General features: G+C 36.8%; 1 protein-coding gene across 4 annotated transcripts in view; it reads right to left on the minus strand.

Moving 5' to 3' along the window:
• LOC143186203 (nucleolysin TIAR) overlaps positions 1–24,212 on the minus strand; it is a 588,750-nt gene that overhangs the window by 346,394 nt on the left and 218,144 nt on the right. For all 4 annotated transcript variants that reach the window (XM_076389721.1, XM_076389722.1, XM_076389726.1 and 1 more), the window contains one exon: positions 10,667–10,724. In XM_076389721.1, coding sequence (XP_076245836.1) covers positions 10,667–10,724 — 58 coding nt within the window. The remainder of the gene's footprint in view (positions 1–10,666; positions 10,725–24,212) is intronic.

Below are 24,212 nucleotides of genomic sequence, written 5' to 3' on the forward strand. Positions count from 1 at the left end.
ACATATTAGAAATGATAGAATAGGATAATTACGTACTTGTAAAAGTAACCTGTTTTTAAGACATATCACAAGATATATTTGATCGATAATAAATTTCTCAGAATTTCATCTGATATAATTTTGGATTATCAAAAAATCATGCCTTATGAAGGAACCTTATCAGTATTATTAAAATTGAAAGAAAATTACTGTGTAGTGTAGCATAACAAAATCTATTACAACAATAACATTCTTTTAACGACAGAATGGAATTATTGTAAAATAAGTCAAAATTGGATTCTTTATAAAACTGTCTCAATTTTAGAATAGTCTGCTTTCTAAACTTCACTATGGACCATATTACAATTTATAAATAATTAATCCCCAACTACGGATACCTAATTTGACCAATTAGTATCTATATCAAAATACAACAAAGAAAAGAAAAACCTATTAGCTACTCGTCAACAAATTCAATAATAACAAAACAAAGCACGTATTCCATCGATTAACAACACACTAACCATCCTTTAGCCATACCTATTCTCGCGATGAAAAGCACAATAGAGTTAAGTACAGCCATTATAGTCACACCGATCAGGGGTGAAAATAAGAGGACAAGCACGTTTGTCTAGCCAGTTCGATCTCCACTATCCAATCTCGCGTCACGGAGAGTTCGTTCCTAGCCGGTCGAAAAATCACACTGCTCCAATTGGGGAAACCGCCAGCCGTACACGCATACAGGGATTGGGGGCCAAAGTGTAGCAGCCACCACACAGCTGAAACGAAATTTTCTATTTTCCGGCTAACAGCCGCGGCCCGATTCGACTAACAAATTCGAGCGATAAATTGCAGCCCGCGTAATCTCTAGCGGCGAATCTCGAACGGGAAAATCGAGCGTCGATGTTGAGAGGTAAGTGACATAAGCCTCGGGGGTAGAGCCGCGCGTATCCCCGTGTCTATTAGCCGATATATGACGGTATCGCGGCAGCCAGCTCTCGCTCGCTGCCACGCTTGCCACCGGATCTGATCTCGCGGATGCTCTCCCTGCTCCGAGGTTTACCGATTCCCTCGTCAACCATGCGCTACCTGCAAATGCTATCGACGCTGCTTTCGTCAGTGCACCGTTGCCACGAGTCACCGTTACAGCAGGATAGACGACCACGACGATGCTGGGACGTGAACGCAGTACCCGGTTTCAGTACAACATCGAGGACAAAGAGAATCCACGATGCACTTGTCCGCCGCGTCCGATCCTATTCTCTCGGTCCATCGAGCCGATCGTGTCGTCAGTTAAACGCGATATACCGTGGGCTTCAGTGCCTCTGGACACGCGTGCGACTCCCTTGATCGTGGGAGCAACGTGTTTACGATTGATGAGCTTTTCTTACTAGGTATGTAAGCGTTGGATGCAGCTGCGGTACTGCGTTGCCTGCAGTGGGTTGTGGGTAACATTAGGAATTAGGATTAAGACCCTTGTGTGTATCATAGTGTCATTTGGGGTGGATAAAATTTGTAACTTGGTCTACTAATTTTTGTTTGTGATTAGTGGTGTTTTAGATGGAGTGGATTTTTTGGAATTATTAGTAGGTTTTAAAAATCTATGCTGAAAGGTTTGTTGAATGTAAAAGTGACGAAGCTTTGTGTTCTAGGATTTAGGATGATTTTATTATGATTTGTATGGATTTTAAAAGTGCCACGTCTGTGAACATGTTTAGTAAGAATATATAACTATTTTCAGTAACACATAGGTACTTGTAGACTGAACCACGCACTACAAACATGTATACGTACAATACAAGTTAAAATAGAGGTATTGAACAATCGATACTACGCATGACCACGTAAAACTAGTATCAACTTCCCCTTCAATTCAAATGAAACATCTCTCGTTTCTAGCTTTCTAGTAAATGGAGAAAATACTGTAAAGTGACCTACCAAAAATATATTTCGAGTTACAAAAGCTTGAAATTTAGACGTTTCTAATGGTTCTTTTAAAAAATAGTTTTTGAACCCGAACCTCATACAAAACTTTGTTCTACATACATGAACCAATTTTCCCAAAAAACTCTTTCCATAGTCCTAGCTCCTACGCGCCAGTCTGAAAAAAAGAGTCAAAGAAAATGTAACAATTGAATCCACAAAAACTGAAACATTACAGTCAAGGACGCAGGTACACCAGAACCTTACTTTTCTACATTCCCGTAGTATCTCAAATTCACTCGACACTTAAATCATCCTTCACCACACGTACCCCTTTTCAACTATCGCAGGTACTCCAGCCTGCAAACGTCCCCGACGCTCGACGATCCAAACATTAACATTACTGCCACGTAGCAGCATTAATAAAGAAACACGGCTCGCGAAATTTCCAGCTCCCTCGTGAGTCATTAAATTTAAGCACCACGTGTCAGGGGAGGGGGAGGAAAAAAGCGGGGCCACGAGAGCAGGGCGACAAGACACGCGTGCACGCGCGAACGCGAGAGAGCACAGACGGGAAGAAAGCCGCGGAAGGGTTGAGCGGATGAAGCGGCGGTCGGGACGTGGAAAACGAGAGGCACGAGAAAGACAGCTCGTGTTTTGTTAATAACGATAACAGCTCCCCGTAATGCATATAAACAGCAAAGGCGTGCGGCTTATGGTCTAACGGTAAACGCTTTGCCCAGAGATAAACGGAATACGGGAGTGAGAACGTCGGTGTAACCCCTTTGTGCCGAAAAGCCCCGTAAATACTGGGACGATTATCCCGCGGCGCGATTCATAATGCAGGAAAAACGATGCGCGATTACGCAGTCTACCAGCCACGCTCAATCCGTTTCTACGCCACGACCTTCCAATCCGCTTACACCTACCCTCCACCCCTGGACCACCCTCGCCGCTCGCCCTTCCGTCTCTTCTTTGCTTCTTTCGCGAAGCCACCCGCTAGGATCATCGTACCAAGGAACTGGAATAGAGCTTCCCTCTCCCTTTTTCGATGAAGTGAATTTCACTTCCGTCAGATCGTCCCCTGGAACGGATACGACGATGCTGTACCTCACGGAACACGTTAAAGAACGCTTGCCCTAGTTTTTTGCCACGCACCTTCGCGGAATGGTTTTGCTTCAATTCGCTGAGTGCAAATGGATCGGGGCTTCCTTGCAACAGGGACGAACACACGGATGCAATTATTTTGCGACATGGAATGGTCTGTTACGGTGGCCATTTGTTTCGGTCGGTCGTGTAAATTGTAAATTGAGATTAAAGTACTTGGGAGATGGGCAGTACGGGCTTGTCAGCGAGGAATGGAGTTGTAACTTTTTGTTGTTGCGAGCGAAAGTTTGGTTACAGCGTGAAGTTTGTAATCGGTAATGTTGTATTTAAAATTCCTCATTGGCGTGGGAATGAAAGATGAATAAAAGGAATGTAATTTGAGGTGGAGTTTGTAAATGTTTCTGTGTGATTTGCGATAATTGGTGTTTGTGATGTTAAGGATTTAGAGAGTTTATGAACGAGATGATATTGATATTTCCTGTGTGCGTGATTCTGCTGTGTTATCTAATGAACTGAAGTCCACTGTTCGTATCAATATTTTTCTACCGTTTCTAGTATTTTTACTTGTAGTTTGAGAACAAGTTTCCTTTCACTTCTCGCTAAATTATATTCGTATCCTGAAACTGAAAGCTATGCTAAATAGCATACATAAAATATCAACACATCTACGTCTATAAACAATTTCTAAGCAGCATTTTGAAAGCATCCGGCAATGTTATTTCGCATTGGGTATCGTTAAAATTATACGCTATATAGAGGGTATGAAATTTCTGTCACTTTACGACGCATATGCCATGCAGATTTTAAACCATAAAAGTATGAAAGATTTCGCTCTACCCGAACGTAACCTCCAAAATCTCTACTCATTACGTCCCAGCTTTCCCGCTGCTCTGCATACGATATACTATCGCCTTAGGATAATATTCCTATCCGCGGTGAACTCTCCGAGCATGCATTACGACCGCTCATAAACGTCCGCGGCTCTAAAGTTGCCGTCCAGTGGCTGGAACTACCTCAGATCCTGTACATTCATGCGTATCAACCATGGATCTAAAACGTGTCCAGATTTTCAATAAAAAAAATATGGTCAATTTTCGATGGTACGATAGCGAATACTATACGACGTTTAAAATAATAATTCCAGATTGATTGATAGAAAAATGTTTAAATTGTTTAAGGTTATTTCTATAGAGAACAGAATATTGGATAGCCGATCAGAATATTTTTAAATAAATTGTAATAGAATATTGCACATTGAAAAGAACAGAATAAAGCAGCTGTTATGTAGTTCACTATAGAATAAATAAGTACTTGAGATGAATTTTGAAACTTCTCATTTGACAATAATGGTTGTCTGGAATTCTATGTCTACTCAAGTACTAAGTTTACTACTGACAATGGGAGAACTGCGTGTTAGTAATATGAACCATTTATACTACTGAAACATAGTTGACAATAACATAGTGTAGTAACGTAGAATAGGATACAGTAGTTCAGACAAGAATGGTATATAGCAGTCTAGATTACGATACAATAATTAGAATAAAGCAGAAGGAAGTAAAATATAGAAGACAGTAATATCACAGAATAAATGCATAGTATGCACTAGTAAATATAGCAGTACAAGCAAATATATCGGTATTTTATTATGTAATGTCCATTCGCCTATATCTAATCACATAGCAATTCTCTTTGTATAAACTGTATGTAATACTCTATAGACTTTAGTATACTTATTACTTATAAGTATAACTATTACTAATTATTTTTCCATCAAACTACAAAAAGAACATATTAGTTCCTTATTTCATACTTATAACATTTCTCATTTTTAAATATTCCCAACGAACAACATTCATGAAACTATACCTCAGAAAACACCTTTGGATGATGCACTCTTAGTGTCCTATGAGAAGTCCCTTGGAAAGCTTTAAAGACAATACATTTCTGGGGACTTTTCATATCACACCAATAGTACATTCAATCGATTACTTTCTGCTCTCATCAAGAATTTTGCTCAAAATCAGATATGACGTAATCCACCTGAATATTTCGATCAGTTTGTCAAGGGATAATCCTCCTAATATTTAAAAACCAACTATCAAGCAGTCACCTATACCCTTCCTCACTCAGTCTACCCTGAAGGAAATGACTAAAACAGAAGAAACTACCCACAACTAACAATCATTTCCACCAGCATCCCCCAGATTTGGCCCCAACGCTAAGCCACCAGCTACACCCCATGGTAGGCTGGCGTAATATAAATGCACTTGTTTCTGGGTGCATCGTCGGAGTGTTGGCTGTAGGATGCGCAGGTGTACTGATGTGCCGTAGTTTCGCGGCATCCCCTTGCAGAAAAGTAAAACCGCGTACCTTTGCCGCCTCCTCGCCCCGTCTCGGTCCTAACCACAACGCGTACAGAGGTATCTACTCTCTCCGTGGACGAAGGATACGATGCCTGGGGAAGAAAACTGCGGGGGGTAGGAAAAACTGCGGCTCACCCCGTTCAACGGCCGTGCAGTAGTTTCCCGACCATATTTACACAGAGAATAGGGGGTGGTACGTTTTAGTTTTGCATTTGTTCGAGGGAGGGAGAGGGAGTTATAGCGCGGTTTCGAAAGAGGATCGTCGAGAGTGGACGAAGGAGTTGGGCGACGGGGGGTGGATGAAGAGCTAGAGGAGCACGAGAGGATGGGAAACGGACCGGCAATGGAAAAGTCGGCGGGAAGAACGACGAGAGATACTGGACTACCATCTAACCGCTTCAGATGGGGCAAGCGTTGGGGGCGAGGAGGGCGGAGAAGAGGGCGACACGGGTGAAGGACGAGGACGGAGAGGCAGGATCGGGTCCCATGTGCCTGTCACGGTTTTACAAGTCTATAAAAAGAGGAATTTCAGACTGAGTTAAATATTGCTGCCGCCTCTCACTGAATTTCAAACACGCACACGCGTTCATCGCCCGCTGTACATGTATAATAGGCAGCGAGACACACGTGCCTGCCCCTTTGGGTTTCCCCTAGCTACAGTGGACACGGAAGGAGAGGCAAACCTCGTCTGTTATTTATGCGATCATCGACTGTCAGAGGTGGAAGGCTTTTTAATATTTGCTTGATTTTGGGAAAGGAAGAGACGAATTTGGAGGAGATTGCTCCCATTTGGGCACTGATACTGATGTACAGTGTGGCTTGAAAATATGGATTTCTTTGCTGTGTGCTCAATACGTGAATTATTCGTTTATTCTATGGATTTTCTAGCTCTAGAGTTCTTCCTGTGAAGATATGAACGGAAATATAAACAGAAAACTTCGTAAACGAATTTTAGAATATTGTTCTATTTTAGGTACCCCGTTAGGAAATTTCTTAAAAAGTATTTAAGGAGTTAAATAATTCTGATAAAAATATATGTACATGATCTTTGCATTCACAGCAGTTTCATATTTCTTCATTTTTATCTCGTAGTAAACAATGAAACTGATTTTAATATAAAATTTTGTGCGTATTTGGCTAAGATATTTACAGAGGCAGTTAAATTAAAACAGACTGACATGATAAACCATAGTATTTGCATGTGACACGAAATAAAGGTAAAACTTTTAATTAGAATCTAAGGCAACTTAAAAATTGGAGCAATTTTCTCGTGCTATGGTGACAGGAACTGATTCCTCTCTAATCCTTTTCTCAACAGCTCTATTTTATTTATTACTTCATTTACTAGTAAGAACGTCCTGTCAGACGCACGAAAGTTGTTACCGTGCCAATGATAATATTACTAACGCTCCCACAAGAATTATCCATTGCGATAAGCAAGTACTCCTGCGAATATTTGTAAATGTAATTAGCGAAATGGGACGCTGGCAATGTATTCAATTATGATAACTTAGCCTGGTTAATTAAAAGTACTTGCGGCAGAATGAAATTTTTCCTGTCCTTTGTGCATGCACAAACCACGGAAATTAAACGAAATATCAACGTCAAACTGACTTTAAACAAATGAATAGAAGAACAGTTTAACAAGCATGAAATTGTAAAAATTACACAATTTTGTATAAAGACTAATTGCTATATTATAAAAATGTTATTAGATTCAATAAATTTCAAGATCTTTCAAATTATTCTCTCGGCTGAGATATGTTGTTATTTATTGCAATACACTGATTGTTATGTTGTACATAAATAATTAGATGCTCGATAGAGCAAATTGAAGATTACATAATGTAGATGATTATGACTAATATAACTAAAATCTTTCAACATTCCGTCTACCATAATAGGGAAGAATTGCTCTAGAATGTCTACTAGAAAAAACATTTCAAAATAGATGAAAATAGAAAATCAGAATTTTTTTAAATGTACGAATAAATAGTTTCCATATTTAATAAAATGGAATTGTGAAATATTTGAATGAAAACGTTTCAAAATGTATTAATTTTTGTTACAAGTAACAAAGTAAAGCACTCAATACTCCCAAAAAGGAAATCCCTATTAAATTCACTTAGGTTTGCACCCGAAAATACAGAAACAGAGGGTGAAACAGTTCTCGAACTAACATACATTTAATGCTTAATTACCACTCTATCCGACAGCTCTTTTGTACGAAAATTATAGTGTGAATGCACGAAACTGTAACTTTAAGTCCTGCACTAGATTTTCCTTGATTCATGAATACACATACATTTAGGAATACTCTACCTAATACAGGAAGCCAGCTTTTAATCACTGAACATCGAGAAGGAGAGTTCGTGAAACTGTTATATGACACCAATTTGCTTTGACGAACGTAAAACAAAGAGAAGCATGTGGCACTATGCATTCGATGCTTAAAACTTTGCTCTAGTCTTTGAAGTACTATTTTAAGCTCTAATATATGATGACAGTACTGTTACGAAGGTTTCGCTTTTTATTTTTAATTCTATTTGCGAAATCAATTATTTCAAACTTGACAGAAGTTATAGTGACTTTAATTGTAGTAGTCTATTTAAACTTCTCTGCTTTCTGCTTTCTATTATCATCACCTTGAAAGTTAGAATTGCTTCTCCACAGAAACACTAAATTAACTAAGCAGGTATTAAGAGATAATTATATGTTATGATATGTTATCGTGTTAAAGTTAAAATTTGCTAAGTTTGGTACCACTATTTTGTAGATAGTATTCCTGATTGAGAATCACGATGTGCGGGTCGAATACTCGACAAAATAGCGAGCTGAATGAATTTAATACCATGTGTGTATCTCTCTCTCTATATTGGCTGCAAGCCAATTAGTTAATGAAAAATTTGGCAGTCATATTAGCGTTAGTTTGTTTTGCGTAATAGAATATTGGAGATTAAATGTGGCGTTTATGAGAATTTAATATGGATCAATTATTTGCTGAATTCTTAATCTAAGGCAATGTAGTTTAATGAAAAATTTCAAATTTTTCAAATTGATTCCAATTGAATTAAACTATGTATAAGTATTCATAGTTTAATAACATCAATAATCTGTTGTTAGATATTTCAATTATTTTAGAAAATTGATAAAATAATGAAAACGTGAATATTCAAAATGATGCTAATTTAGGTACATTATGTAATATATGTGCAAATAATATTTAAAAATGTTTATTAGAGAATTAGATATTTTAAAGTGAAAAATTGATTGACTTTTTCAGGAATAATCACATTTATTGTTACCTAGGGCACAAGTATTTCATTCCTAACAATAAGTCATTGATTGACGCAACTTCTAATATGAAACATGTTATACCAGAGACAATAACAGTACAGAACCATCAATGTACAGTGTCAATGTAATAAATGTTATAGGTGTGTGTTTCGTAACGCATTTCTAAGCCATGTAACTCAATAACGACATCGTATGTTGCTACAGAGTGATTGGCGGGAAATAACATTTGGTTTAGTTTCTAATGGCACTAGAACATCCACGGTATTGTTTACATAACTATAAACAATACTATACATCCGAACCTTGTAACATAATTAATTCAAAACTACTTTCCTTATTTGTTCAAAAATTCACTTTAAGTTTGAAGCTACATTTTTGTATCACTATAGATAGATATTTATTGTACCTACATATATAAATTCTTATGCATGGTGTTTGACAACAGGTATCAGAATTTTGAAGAGCTGATTCGACATGTCAAAATAAGTTGAATATTAAGAATAATGAAATTGCGTTTGAAGCTTTGTTTTCGTGTCAGAAAACGCGTGACTTATTCTACTTAGAATAGCGTTAAATAAGTCAGACTCATTGTCAGCGGTGACAGTAGAATAAATCCCTACATCAGACGCATTCTAAACCTGAAATTGACGAGTCTCGTATATTGTACAGATATTCATTTTTTCACTACAATAAGTATCAAATATATATGACATGCATCGCACTATAGTTCTATTTAGGAGAACTTTTCTAAACAATTCTTCAACACTTGAAGAATGTATATATACTATTTAAAAAACTCAAGCTTTTTATTCATATAATTTCCATTTCTGATTGCACAGTGTTTCTGCAAATAAAAATGCTGTAGTTTTGAACAGTTTATTATTTGGATATGTAATCTTCAATGTTATTTCGTTATTCTTGATTTCCATTTAATTTTTGACATTTAGTATTCACCTATAAAACATCTAATACCTGTTAATCTTTGACCTCTATTATGTAATTTCAACGTTATTAAACAACAAGTGTTATCCGAAGCATAAATCATAACCCTACATAATGCATACTTATCTAGAATATACTTACTCGACAACGACGACATCAATGAAGAGTAATTGCCTGTATTCTGTGTTAATTATCAGCCACGAAACGATATTTGACACAAAATTAGCAGGTGTCACCACGCTGCAACATTGTCGCCTATTGCAAGCGAATCGTTATTCGTAACTACGTAAACTCTAATCTTAATTAACCCGCGTTTGTGCTAATGGAGATTCGATGTAAATAAGAAGCTCCTACGGAGTGGGAAAACGAAAGTGCATCGAATTTGACAGATTACTAGCCCATATTTGTACTCTGCGAAGAATCGACTGTTTTAAACTAGAAATGCACTTTTGAAAAATTTCTATACTTCGTTATATTTGGTATAATTTTTATATTACGATTATTTATACAGAAGTAGCTGAAGTTTGAAGTAAACCTGAGCGCAATCGAAAAATTATTTTAAGTAACAAGTTCTTTTATTTTGTTTATTCTACTTCATTACCTTACTTTTGAAAATAATTAGTTTGCTACCTGCAGTAGGTACTCAAATAATAAAATGTTTTACATTATAACTAAACTTGCCAAATGGGCTGGAACTGGTTTGATAATTATTACCTTTTTAGATTTTGAAACTAGAAAATTGTGAATTACGTGGTATTGCAGTTATCAAGTAAATTGCTGGGTTTGCAAATAATTTCCTATCAAATAATTATTTTTTATATTCATATCATTCAGGTCTGGACTTCAGTATTTTGTTATAATGATTTTGTAAAGTATAAATTAATTTAAGCTGCTTAGGCTACCGACAATTATTTATTATATCTTTAAAGTTAGATACTTGTCTAATATTTATAAACGATTAATATTTATAAATCTTAATAAACGAGGAATTAAATGAATGACTGCAATCCAACGCGATGTAGAAAAGAAATCAGAGATATCAGAGTACTTACTGCTGGTGTCTTGTTTTGGTTGGTTTCCTGGAGACGTAGCCCAATTAACTTTCATTTCCTGAAACAAACAAAAGTATTTTCATTTACTCAAGAACTAACTAGAAATGCATGAAATTTGAAATAATATTTCGTAGAAAATATGATAACAATATGAAACCGAAGTTTATAATATGAAGCAAGCAGTGGAATTTCTATGCAACAGTTCGTCAGACACCTTAAAACGCTTCGTCTGATAAAACAGCAATATTCCGCTGTGCTTGAATCTTAGATAAGTAAATTTTCTAGTGATGACCAGTTCTGTTTATACAAGGTGGAAATAATAAAGCGTTACAGATGAATATCTTCAAAAATATTGATTATACGCAAACATGTTTCAGATGAAAGTTGTTCAGCACCGAGGGGAATATCATGTGGTGGGACTTTTAATTTTCCTGGTGGACACGCAAATGTGAGGTGAAGGTCACGATCATTTTTTCAAATGGAACCATACTTTTATCTTTTGCTAGTATTATAGCTTATTTTAAGACGAATTTGAAAACTATCTACAGAAGGCCATTTAAAGTCAAACTTGCAGGGGAATGCCGAAAAAGTGATCGAAATAAATGTATCGACAATTTAACTTTGTACTTTAGTAAGTGTTCAAAATGATTACCTTGTACTTCAATGTACTTAATAATTTTTTCTAACCTTGCGCTACATTTCAACAAATCACTTTTTCGGCATTTCTCTGCAAGTTTGACCTTGAATGACCTTCTGTAGATAGTTTTCAAATTCGTCTTAAAATAAGCTACAATACTAGCAATAAATAGAAGTATGGTTCCGTTTGAAAGAATGATAGTGATCTTCACCTCACCTCAAATAGAAGTCCCATCACATGATATTCCCTTCAGTGCTGAGCAACTTTCATCTGAAACATTTTTGCGTATAATTAATATTTTTGGAGATATTCGTTTGTAACGCTTTATAATTTCCACTCTGTAGAGGATCGAGTTAGTCTTTACTGTTCAATATGGTTGGGTAGTTCGTTGCAACAGGAAGCAGTATCACCGCCAAAAAGACGTCGGCTGGCGGAAATGGGACGTGTCGGATATCGTCGGGTCTTAACAGACGCCATAAACTGGATTCTTTATACATCACGTTGTAGGTACCTACCTATCCAACGTCGCTGATACTCGATGGATAGTAAAAGTTATTTCGAAGAAGACATTTTATAGTAATATAAAACGAATAAGCCATACCTATTATTTCAGAAGAATTAAATTTTATGCGTCAGAAAAGTTTCAAGGAATTCACATCGATACAGTTTAGTATTTGAAGAGTATAGAAATAATATATTTTAAAAGTTCTGTGGTATATGTATGTACACTGATTCTAGTACCAAACAACGCTTCAGTTCATTAATTTTTACATTAATTCTGTGATACGCATTTTCTTTTAATAACCATTGCTACGAATCCTTGTTCACATTACTTGTAATAATGTAAAATAATATTACTTAAAATTACGTAAATATGCTTAAGCTACAGGGATTTATTCAAACTAATGAAGTAAAGCTCGTTTTACAAAGCTACGATGAAACTATTACCTCCTACTCCCATTGTAGCAAATGAAACAACATATTCTGACATTAAATTATTACAAAATCGTATCTGTGGAAGCAGACATGCATTACGGTTCAAGGATAAGAGAAAGATCACGTAAATCTGGGTGAAATTGCTTTGTTAATATAATTCCATCATTACCCCTTGCAAGCTCAAACAGTTACAATCGCAAAGCTCTAAGGACAACGAGAAGAGGGACGCGTTGGTATACGTAAAACGCAGCTTAAACTTCACGACCCCTATTCCTTTCGTTAATTAATAAAGAGGAATATTGAGCGTATAGTATACGCTGGGAGGAGTAGAATAACAGTTGAACTAGTAGAATCGTAAAAGCTTGTTCCACAATTCTGAGTGTACACAGACTTAATGGAAAAATGGTGTCACCCATGCGAACGATACGTCGTGGTGTGTATCAGTAGTGTTAATTCGGTTCGCGTAACCTGTGTGCTGGTGATACTGAGTCGTTACTTTCCATTTTCTTACTTCCACATGCGATGACGTTGTCGTTCTTTGTGCAACTAATGACAGCGCATTCAACTTGATACCTTTCTTGGTAGGCTTTGAAAGCACACACAGCTGCGAACAAATTATGTGCAAAGATGGAAATCATAATATACTGTACTACAAGAAGAAAGTGAGAAAGGTGTTTGAAATAATACTCACAAGGAAAGTCTGGTTGACTTATAATTAAGATACATGAAGATTTTTTGTGGACTGCTTCGTTTAGCTGGATAAAATAAATGCACTAGTGTAATAGTTAGGAAATAAGATGTAATCGTTATTGAAGTGAAATAATATTTATAAAGAAAGTATAATTTGTGTACTTAAAATTCATTTAGAGGAATTTTTCTTTAATTTAACTTCTTTACCTTTCTTTCTAATTTTTCTTTCTTGAAGATCGAATTTCGTCAGAAGAGTTCAATTAAAATAGTAATAATTTTCTTACAATTATTCCATCGTTGTTAAAATTCATTTGTAATATTATTCAACAAATTTTATTTTACTTTTAAATGTATATTAATTCTGTTTAGTGTAATACCGATGTCTCTTTAGAATTTCTGAAATAGAGGGTAGTAATACGATTATATTATTTATTATGTTTGCTGCTTTTTCAAACATTACATATTTTTTAAAAAGTCCTCTCTGGCTACCACCAGAATACAAAGTGCACCATAGTACCATGACCGCCACAGAAGCGATGTAACTGGATTTCAAACAGAAATTTTGTTTTAAAGTCCATTTTCAATTTATCGATCGATTTCACGTATCTTCGTTTACGCGAATAGCAACGCTTTAAATTTACGAATTCATCGGACCGCTTTTTACAACCCCGTTCGAAGAACGATGGTAACCGCACAGGACCGAATTCGGTATAATCGAATGATAATTGAACCGAATTACGATGAAATGCGGGAGCGGAGGGAAAATACTCCGGCGGTGTTCGATAAAGCGTTCACATCGGCAGCGCGGTGCTTTGTTCGATTACTAACGCGCTGCAGGTCGTGAAATACTTTATAGGATATATTTAGGAACAGAAATGGAAAGCCACAACTAACTGGTGAAATAAACGCCGTTAATACTCTTTAGTGCCATATTAACGTACGCATTTGCGCACCACGCATCGATGTGCGTTTCATTTGCTTTATTGGCCGTTAGAACGTGATACGAATACCCAATTGCAAAGAAAACGACAGCGCGTGGAACAAGTAAACAGAATAATTTGACACATCACTGTATCCAGCAGTTTATCTAATTTTTGGTTCATGGAGTGTTTGACCGTGCTTTTGGTTTACCTCTGTTCCTATCGATGCATTGTGAAGGGAGGATAATTGAAATTTTGTTACATCTATCCTTCGAGGTATTTTGTGTGAGCTATTACTACTTCTTTTGAGGACAACTTTTGTAAAGGGGAACTGATTTTTATAAATATCCTGTATATTATATTTAGTTTCTAACTTTCGATCTTTCTGATACTATAGTACAATGTTATACACGTGCATATGTAATTAGATTTGATGAGGATTTCTTGTTTGTTGATGAAAATACGAAATTTAATAAATATCTGCAATGTATTTTTGTTATTATATGTATATATTTATTAATAAAATTTCAAGCCTTGTTTTGTTTCTCAAATTCTAGTGCTTATATCCGCAGGATCCCGTTGATGGTCTTGATCAATTTCGAAGCTATGCGGATACACGGAGAAAGAGCGAAATGGCATAGATATTTTCTCGTCTAGAATCAATGTTTGAATAGTACTCGAAAAATGGCACACTACGTATCGGTTGTTGCAGTTGGAAGCTCACGATACTTACTTTGGAAATTGATATTCGAATGAAATACGAAGGAAATTGGTATGTGATCTTACTTCATTAAATAGGAATAGCGCAACGTTATTATTTTTGTTAAACCTTAACTTGATTATATTTATAATCTCTTTATATTGAACCACAAACAGCATAAAACGAATCAAGTACAGCTGTTACAAGTTTCTTCAACTATATGCATTTTATTTACTTCATATTTACCATGAACGTCATCGATACGAAAAAGCGCAAACTTAAATCTAAATATGTCATGTATACAAACTCAATAAACCACACGAAATTTTTGTAGCATCTTCGAGAAACATGAGAATTCTTCGTATTCTTCCCTCAATTCTTTTAAGATAAACTGTTCCAGCAAAAAATTATTACAAACCTCATTACTTTGTACATTTTCCTATTGTACATTCCACTTGTACATTCTCCTCATCTACCTTCGCGAATCACCACTCATTAAGGACTAAAAACGGTACTGAAACAAATCCTCCACAAATGAATATGAAATCAGGATCGAAGCTATCCACCTTAAACAGCGTGTAAGCCCGACCAAAATAAAGATTAACGCGACCGAGCGATAATGCAACATTCACACCGGTTTTCGTCGATGGCGTCGAATGAATATTTCATTTCGGCGTCTGCCGAAAATCGTAAGTCGATAATCGGATCAACAGCACTCAACAAGCGAGGCTCATAATCGCGTTACCGTCAGACGGTCGTTCCAGGCGAGCTCCGACCGAAGTTCGCGGCCTTAATAAACGCGAAAAATAATACGCGAGCCCGTGGCGGTTGTTACAATCTCGCGGCAAGTTTAGCATACACGCCCGCGCCTTTTGAGAGTTCCAGGACGGCCTGGTCTGCGTCAGATGCGAGGAAAGAACATGAACAAGTAATGTTAAGCGCGGGAAACTGTGGCTGCGGAGGGAGGCAAGGGTAAAGAATACAAGGCTGGGAATAAGTAAGTAAGCGAGTGACTATGTAAGTAAGGAAGTAAGTCTGGCAAGTAAGTTAAGAGAGGACGGCGAGGAGTGGCCAGAACAGTCGGTGCGCTAACGTCAGGGCCCGCAGTGTGTCTGCAGCAATTTGCAACTTTTAATAGTTAGTCCGGGTCGCGAACTCGGCTGCAAGGGCCAGAGCCTGTTCTTTTATAGTTTATACAATGAGAAACGGAAGTTTATATGTTGTAGTTTCAAACAGTTCATGCAGTTGGTTCGTGTTCATTCTTATAGAAACATGTTCACTTGCCATAGACATAACTCAGAAATCATACGTAAGTTTATAGAATGTGTTCTACGCCTTTGAGGGAAAGTTCTAGGTTGAGAAATATGTCGGAAGTGTAAAGGTTTCAGAGATAAGTTTAGTCCATTGAATGCAATGCAAAATAATAAATTGGATAGTACTTAATCCAAGAACGACATCCTTTTATTTACCGATGTAAGTAACACTGTGGGGTTGTGGGCAACCCCAGAAATGTATCAACATTTAAAATAGTATTTATTATTTCGAAAAATTATAATTCCACTTTTTCTTGGATATTTTAAGAAACGACAGTGGAATGACTTGATTTTTGTTTACAAAAGAAAAAGAAGAATTTAAATTTTCAAGTTACTTCGAAGTTCATGCAGAATAGATCTTAAAGCTTAAAATTTTGTGGGGATGCTAATAAAAAAAATACACACGATCAAAAATTGAGTACAGAAATTCAATAATGTTCTAAAGATTTAGTGCATTTATTTTAAATTTTACAAAACTATTCTTTTAATAACTGAATACCCAAAAGTATACAAACTAGTTACTATAATTTATTTTTTAAGAACATCAACCATGCCTTGATTATAACATACAAAAATTTGTGTAGAACACAGTATATCATTCTAACGTTCGCAGTCTACAAAGTTTTGAAAATGAATTTAGAGAATCCTTTGCTCGACGATTCGCTATTACATTGCGACATTTTATTTATTGACGACGCAATGAGAGTATTAAAAAATGAGGAGGATGAAATGAGTTTCACCTTAAGCTTTACTTCACGACAGGGACACATGCGGTTGCACTTTATGACTCGAAAGATAAAAATGTACACGAGGTGCGCATACATTTTTTATAGTTAGATACGTAAAGGGTTAATGATCAACAGCCCACGGGAAACATACAGAATGTTTCACTCGTTACACAGAATTACTCTTCTACCTTTTGCTAAAAGCTCCATATTCATTCATTCAACGAACTTCCACTTTGTACTAGCAGAAGCGCGTAATGTGTACTTAGGTAGCAACCCTTGTAAGTTTGTCACAGATTACATCCATGCATACTCAATTTTCAATTGTCTCTCGCGAAGATACTCTTCATTAAAAATGTAAAACTGGATATAAAGCGAAAGCACTTTATTCATAAAGAAAATTACTTCTTCCATGATGTTCACAGAAAAGTAACTTTGATCTCATAGGTAACTTTTTTTAAGAGTAACCAATTCTCCCAAAAATTGAAACGCTGCATACGTGACACGATTACTCGAAGCTACCTTCCAAAGTAGAACAAATTCACCAAAAACATGCATCAAAATATGAAAACACCAATTATAAATAATAAACCATATATCGATTCCATATTTCAATATTCCAAACAATTACTATGAAATTCCTCGATAATGTAACCTTTCACAGTCTACTCCACCAAAGGACCCCAAAGCTAAATATTCATAGAAGTATCAGAAAAATGGCTTTCTGACTCGTCCACTCACCCCAAAATCTCACCTCAACCGATACACAGCCATACGAGGCGCAGTGGAGCCTCTCACAAGGAAGAACCGCATTTGAATAGGGCAGATCCCTCGAAACAGTTTCTCGACGAGAAAGAGGAGCTTCCCTCCCCCTGCCTGCGGGATATCGAATCTGGGTAACACTCGAAGGCAGCGAACGTCGAGACTCGACATAGCACTTTAATGCGAGACTTAAGCCGCAATAGGAAAGCAATTACATACTGAGGATGCGAAGGCTGAGTTACCGAGCGCAGGGCATCGGCGGCAAGTCGGGCAGAAATTGCAAGCTGCTGCACTTTTGACCTTAACTGGCCGCTCCCCTGTCGGTTAGATATTTATTGTCCTATTATCGTGATTGATGCGCGGCCACCGTCCACGGGCCGCTATCTTATGTAAGTACATTTAATGGCGTAAGGTCGTTTCGGACTTTCACATGACGAAGAGAGGCCGCGTCCGCCGTTGTCCTTCGACATTACGCTCAGCCACCCTGGTGGACCGAGGGTTTCTTGTACGTTTCCTTACTTCTATCTTCTTATTTCCCCGGCCACATGGCGCCATTAGTTGTCGCGGGGCCGCAGACGCTTCTCGCCTGCTGCGGTAATAAGTCACGGAAATACTATCATGAGGAATTGGACACAGTTACCTCACGACGCCATGCAACCATCCGCCTGCTATCTCTTCTCTCGATTCTCTGACGATCCCTCCGTCCTGCTACTACCATAAATTCCGTTTGAATTGGCTCAACTTTAGCGAGGCAGAAACGACTTTTAAATGAATTTTACGTTGTGTAAATTGAACGGTGTTGCGTTTGGGGGATTGTTTGTAAGATAGGGTGATTCTGTGACGCTGCGGAATTTTAAATCTTTGCTTTTGGAATTTATGACGGGATCGTGGGGTAGATTGGAGACAGTGAACCGATTTTCGTGTGATAGGAAGTGTGTTTGGAGGGACTTCTTATAGAGAGCGGTTAATATGCAAAAGTTGATTACATTTTATTTTGAATGTGGAGTTTGTGTATAGAGGGTGTTTCTCAAATACATGTCAATACTTGGGAAGTTGTATTTATACACTAAAATATGCAAAAATGTCATATGAATATGTCCTATATATTTTACTACTCCAGTTACGGATGATTAAAGAAGGAGAAAATGATTAAAGAAACTTCTTTCAAACATGTGAACACAATTTCATTTCTATACGATAAAGTCTCAAATGCAAATAATGTTCTCTTGTTGCAAGTTAGTGTTAGCGTTACCATGGCTTATGGAGAAAGACGGTCTGACTATAGTATTTCGACCGGTAGTACTAATTGTATTCGTTATGCTAATAAAGACCGAGTTTCTATAGTATCAAGTATTTATAGAGGCTGTCTCGGAATCATGCCGCAAGTCGAGACATGCAAATTCGTCGTAGCAACAGAAATCCAAAACTCCTTTACCACTTTGCAGTATGAAGCTTCGTTCTCTAGATATAACCAATTAGAGTTACAGTGTTCGACTTCCAGAGAGCGATGCTTAAGTTTTTTAAGTATCAAGCTTCGTATAACGGAGTATTCAAGTTCTCGTTTTCACGAGTGTCATGGCTTATTTCAAAGTTGATTTATTGAAATGCTTCATTGCCATGTTGACCTCAGTCAGCATTAAGATGCAAGTTTAGTGACAAAGGTCTCAACTCACACACTTTCCTTGTAATTAACTATAAAGTGACTCCGTTACTGAATAATCTTTGAAGTATATCATACTCCAATGTATTATTTGTTGAAAATGGTTACACAGTATGTGGTGCATGCAAATGTTAGAGTTTATTTATGTTACCTAATGAGTATTCCTGCAATTATAATAGTGGACTAATGGTAGGCGATTTGAATCACAAAACATTGTAAAACATATTACAAAACAGTAAAAAATCCGTTTCTTTTAGCATGAACGTTTGCATGTTTCGTGATATGATTTAGACACACCCTGTATATTGCGTGGCCAATTTCTTTCCCTCACAAATTCCAGTCATGGCTGTGTAAGATAGGAGCACATAAATTTTTAGAAATTTTTCCTTGAGAAAATAGATCAGTCGCAAAACGATACCAGCTGTCTTTTTTAAACTAGCGACCCATATTATTCTGAGTCAGTAAGTTATTGACTGCCGCGTAAAAAACATTCTGCCAACTAAGCGCAAGATCCTTTCTCATAATACATTCTACTACGCCAATAAAGCATTTCATGGTATAGGGTCTCACATAAAATTTTATAGAATATTTAACCTCAAACTCTAAGAGAACTGCGTACGCTACAAGTGGGACGATTGTATCTGCTATTATTTACCTATTCTACTTATATATCAGAAATTCGTCTGAATATTTCATGATATGATAGCTGCATTTTATTTGCGTTTGATTTTGGTGTTCCATATTCTAATGTTCAATTTTATATACAAATTGCTTTCTAATTTCTTGGTAAGTAATGCATAAAGTTTTCGTACAATGTTAATTAAACTCCTATTGTAGTTTCTGTTTCATTGAAAGTACGAAAGAACTGGATAGAGGTAGTATAATATACGATAGAAGTTCACTTATATTTGAAGAAATTGACTAATTACGAGATTAACATAAGTCTATTCAAAGTTTCAGTATTCCTAATGTGAGTATGTATATGTCACAGTAACTTTCTTCTTACTGACTATTATGTGATTTCAAAAATTTTCAATTGAATGCCCGAAATTCACTGTCCAATCACAGCAAAATTTCTCGCGTACCATACAATGTGCACAGAAAGGGTATTTCCTTATGTCAACCTTTTCTGGATTCTACTATTTATTCATTGCCCAGAGCAGTTACCCTTCGGTGGCCTGCGCTGCCCAACTTTCCGTTCCTGTTCAGAGAGTTCGGGAAACTGCTCCGAAATCCCAGACAGTGCACACGACTGGTCGCTTCGAACACTGAAATCGGTCCATGTGTGTGCTCAAGCTGCCGCAATTCAAGCGTTTCCAATCGAAGAACGATGAAAAAAGAAGTAAAGAAGGAAGCGTTAATAGTGCACGACTTTTCGGTTTCTTGAACACATTGGCTTGGCTGCCATATCTGAATAAAAAAAGACTGCCTGAGTAATTTTTTTATTCGTCGCTTCAATTTTATTTTGATTCACAAATTTTGGATGACTGATTTTGGAATAAAAAGTTTGCATGAAAATTTAATTACAGCAATTTCTTATAGACACTTCTTTATTACTAATTATTTTTATATATCGTGATAATCTGAAAATTCTTGTTAAATTAGGTATCACTTTCTTTCAATTTTCAGGTCATTTCACATTACTGTAAACATCCTATCATTATTTAAACTTACCGTGTCTGCTGTTAACTGGATTCTCTTAACACTATGCCATAATATTAATATATTCAATATACTTACACCAAACAACCATTATTCATTCCAAAAGAATTGAATCGAAGTTGCACACTGACTAAGCACTTTTCATTCACTTTATCAACTGCCCTCCTATAATAATACCTAATAAGACTCCAGTGAACCTTCACACCTCACTGTTTCACTCCCAAATTTTTCATTCATCTTTCGTTTGCTTATCAGACCTAAGAAAGCAAACAGTTCACACCATAAGAGAAGGTTCACGAATTTATAGAGTGGAACGGAGGCTGTTGCTTTCGCAAAGTTTGAGAACCTGCATTAAAGTGGATAGTCTTCCCGTGTAGGGGTGGAAGAGGCGGTGATTGTATCCACTATGGCAGCGTGTGCTCCTCGTAGACCCGAGGAATACTTCGCCATACCGCACTAACCTATGATATATGATTATGCCGTGTGCTCCCCCTACCCCTTTCATATCTTATTATGTATTACTAGCAGCGTATACAACCGCGTTCCCATCCAGCCGAGCCTATATATCCCAAATACTAAAGTGGCTTCGGTTTGTTCTTTCTCCAGGATCGATCGGTTTATCAACGCGCACTCCGACAAAGAAATTCACAGTGTATCATCTATAGAATGGTCGTCGATCAACAAGGTCGTACGCCTCGAGAGATCCATTCTAGCAATATTCGATCCCAACGTTGCTAAGGAATTTACGCCCGTACTAGGGGTATCTACCATTTCGGTTTGCTTTATGCCTTGAATTTTACCACTTTGCTCTAGAATCGGAGATATAAAAATGGGAATCAGTGGAAGGAGGAATAATAAGCGGTAATTAAAAGGAATGTCAAAATTCGTGAGGTAATAAATATGAACAGTCGAAAGCTAGAATAAAAGGGTAAAAAAAATTTAAGTGAGACGTAAGCCTCGAACTGCATGGAAATTAGCGTTATATCACTGTGGATCTCCTTTCTGCCGGACACTGTGACATTTTTTATTTTCTATTCGCTTCGTGTTGTGTGTAGAGGAGCTGATCGATATACGAATAAGAAGAATTTTAATGAATACGTTGTTTTAAGTCTGTTATTTTACGAGTGCTGTTTATGTTGCGGATATGCGGCTGCAGTTAACGATAGGTTAAATACCTCTTCAGCACCAACAACATGTTCGTTATTAAACGTGGATATTGCTGTATCAGTGAAAACGATATTACTGAACCAAACACGATGATACCTGTTTTTATATTCCCTTTTGCGCGTAATTGCCGTTCCAGAGGTTTAAATGGTTCTTCAAATGCCAATCGGCGGGAGCGTTGATATAATGGTTTCTAGAGCACTCGAAATTTAACCCTGTCCTCGTCTGTTCCTTATATCCTAATGATTTTTTATGATGAATGGAGTTTAATGTAGATGAGTTTGTGCTAATACAAAAGCACTGAATATTTCACTCTCAATTGGCCAGTAAGAGACATTTGGCTCAAAAGTAACATGTTGAATAATTCAAAATTTACCACAGATTTTCAAAACAGTTGAACTATACATACTTCTCCATGTCCCAGCAATATATGCATGTAATAAACATGTACAATAAGTAAAACGACCTCTCGACACCATAAAGTAGCTTTTCCTTCTTTTTAATCTCTAATCTGACCTTTTTGAATGTAATACTGATTGTTAGTTTAGACTTTTAAGTATCTGGTTAGGGAAAATTTATAATCTATGTTTCAAAGCATGGACTGGGATGATTATAACATCTATGCCTCGATATGTAAAAAAACGGCAGAATAAAAAATGGATGTGGTACATAAAGAGCAAGGGTTGGTCGCATGAGAAATGCACAAAATGTCATGTTTCGTACATTTGTCATAAGTATGAAATAGAATAATTTATTTAATTGGGTAAAGATCTTGCAGTTTTAAAAGAAAATTAAAACTTGCAGTTTTAAAAAAATTTTTAAATAATTTTGTGTTATTATCGATCTGATGTCGTGTTATACTGCCCCTGGGTAAAAGTCAATTATAACATTTTACACAGTTCTCATCTTTTATCGATAACTTTGGTGTTATTTGTAATAAAACAAATCCCTTTGACTCAATAATGTCAGATAGTTATTAAAGACTATGACAGGAACATTTTCGTTGTAAGTGTAATATTTTTTGCATAATCGTAGTCCAAAGCGAAATTGTTAGTTTCGATCCCGATCTCCCTTAGCATAACATAGCGTAAGTAGTATAACGTACCATATGTAGTAGACTAATTGTGATTCTATTATAAAATATGATAGTAATATAGAGGAGTACAATAACATTTTATGAACAAAATTCGTATGTGAAGTTATTTAAAAAATAGCTTAAAATAATTATCCAGGTTATTGTTCCCCCAGTTCATGGGGAAATCGTGTTCGAGGCCCACAAGGCGATCCTGACCAAGATACGATCTGGATGGTCTGCGAATATGCATCCCATGTGCCTCGTATCGACCATTGCTTTAATAATAAAGCATCGATCCTCATAAATCGCTTCCGCCAGGCTACCGTACGCACATTGAAACGTCCGTCTATGTCAGTAATTCTGAGGATCGCATAGTACCGAATTAAAATATGCAAGGGGAGCCAGAGTAATTGTGAAGGAGACTGTCGTAAAATAAAATACGATCCTGGACCGATGAAATATGTATACGCCGACAAGAGATCAAATACAGCAATTGAAATTATTTTTTGGCAAATATTTTGCAGCTACCGGCTTGTTGCTTCCATTTTATTGTATGTTTAACCCCGTTTCACTTTGAGCGCTACGCGTTGTTGAAAATTCGCCCAGCTTTGTGACGATTTAAAATTCAATATTGTTGCAGGGCATTGCATGAAACCGAGCGCACGAGCTTTTCTAGCGGAAATTAAAATTTTTGACTCCGCGAACAGCCGACGATGAAAATGAACATTTACGATGGTGAGAGCGAAATTTCGGGAGAGGATGAAGAACCAATTGAGGAATTTGAATACTCTCTCTCAATATTCGGTTCGAAATGACGCGACCGGAATGGAGTTGACCTAAAAAGTAAATCACAAGTGAAGAAACTGGTTTATGTAAATCTTCCGTCAATCGTTTCACCGATCGGACAGCGCGGATGGATCGTGCTACATTCGAAAATACATAGGACAATGGAACAGACAGGAATGAAGTAGAAATGCCAAACTGCTGCGATAGGGTCCAAAAATTTACAAGTAGTCAAAAGTTGAACACTTCTCTACTCCATTAAAACAGCAAAGTTTCTGTTCAAAATATAACAACTGGAGAAACTTTATCCATTCCCATCGTTTTTATATTTTTTCAATCTGTTAAAAAATCCTGCCTGCAAGGGACAGAGAATATATTCATAAATGAAAATCCTACCTGAAATTTTAATTTCTATTCCATTCTATGTGAGACAGAGGTCACTTATACTATTGGACTACCTATGAGAGAATACTACATGTACCTACATGTACAAGTTCACAATCTCAAATAAATATCAAG

Source organism: Calliopsis andreniformis, chromosome 12 (assembly GCF_051401765.1).
Source record: "Calliopsis andreniformis isolate RMS-2024a chromosome 12, iyCalAndr_principal, whole genome shotgun sequence".
NCBI classification, from domain to species: Eukaryota; Metazoa; Arthropoda; class Insecta; order Hymenoptera; family Andrenidae; genus Calliopsis; species Calliopsis andreniformis.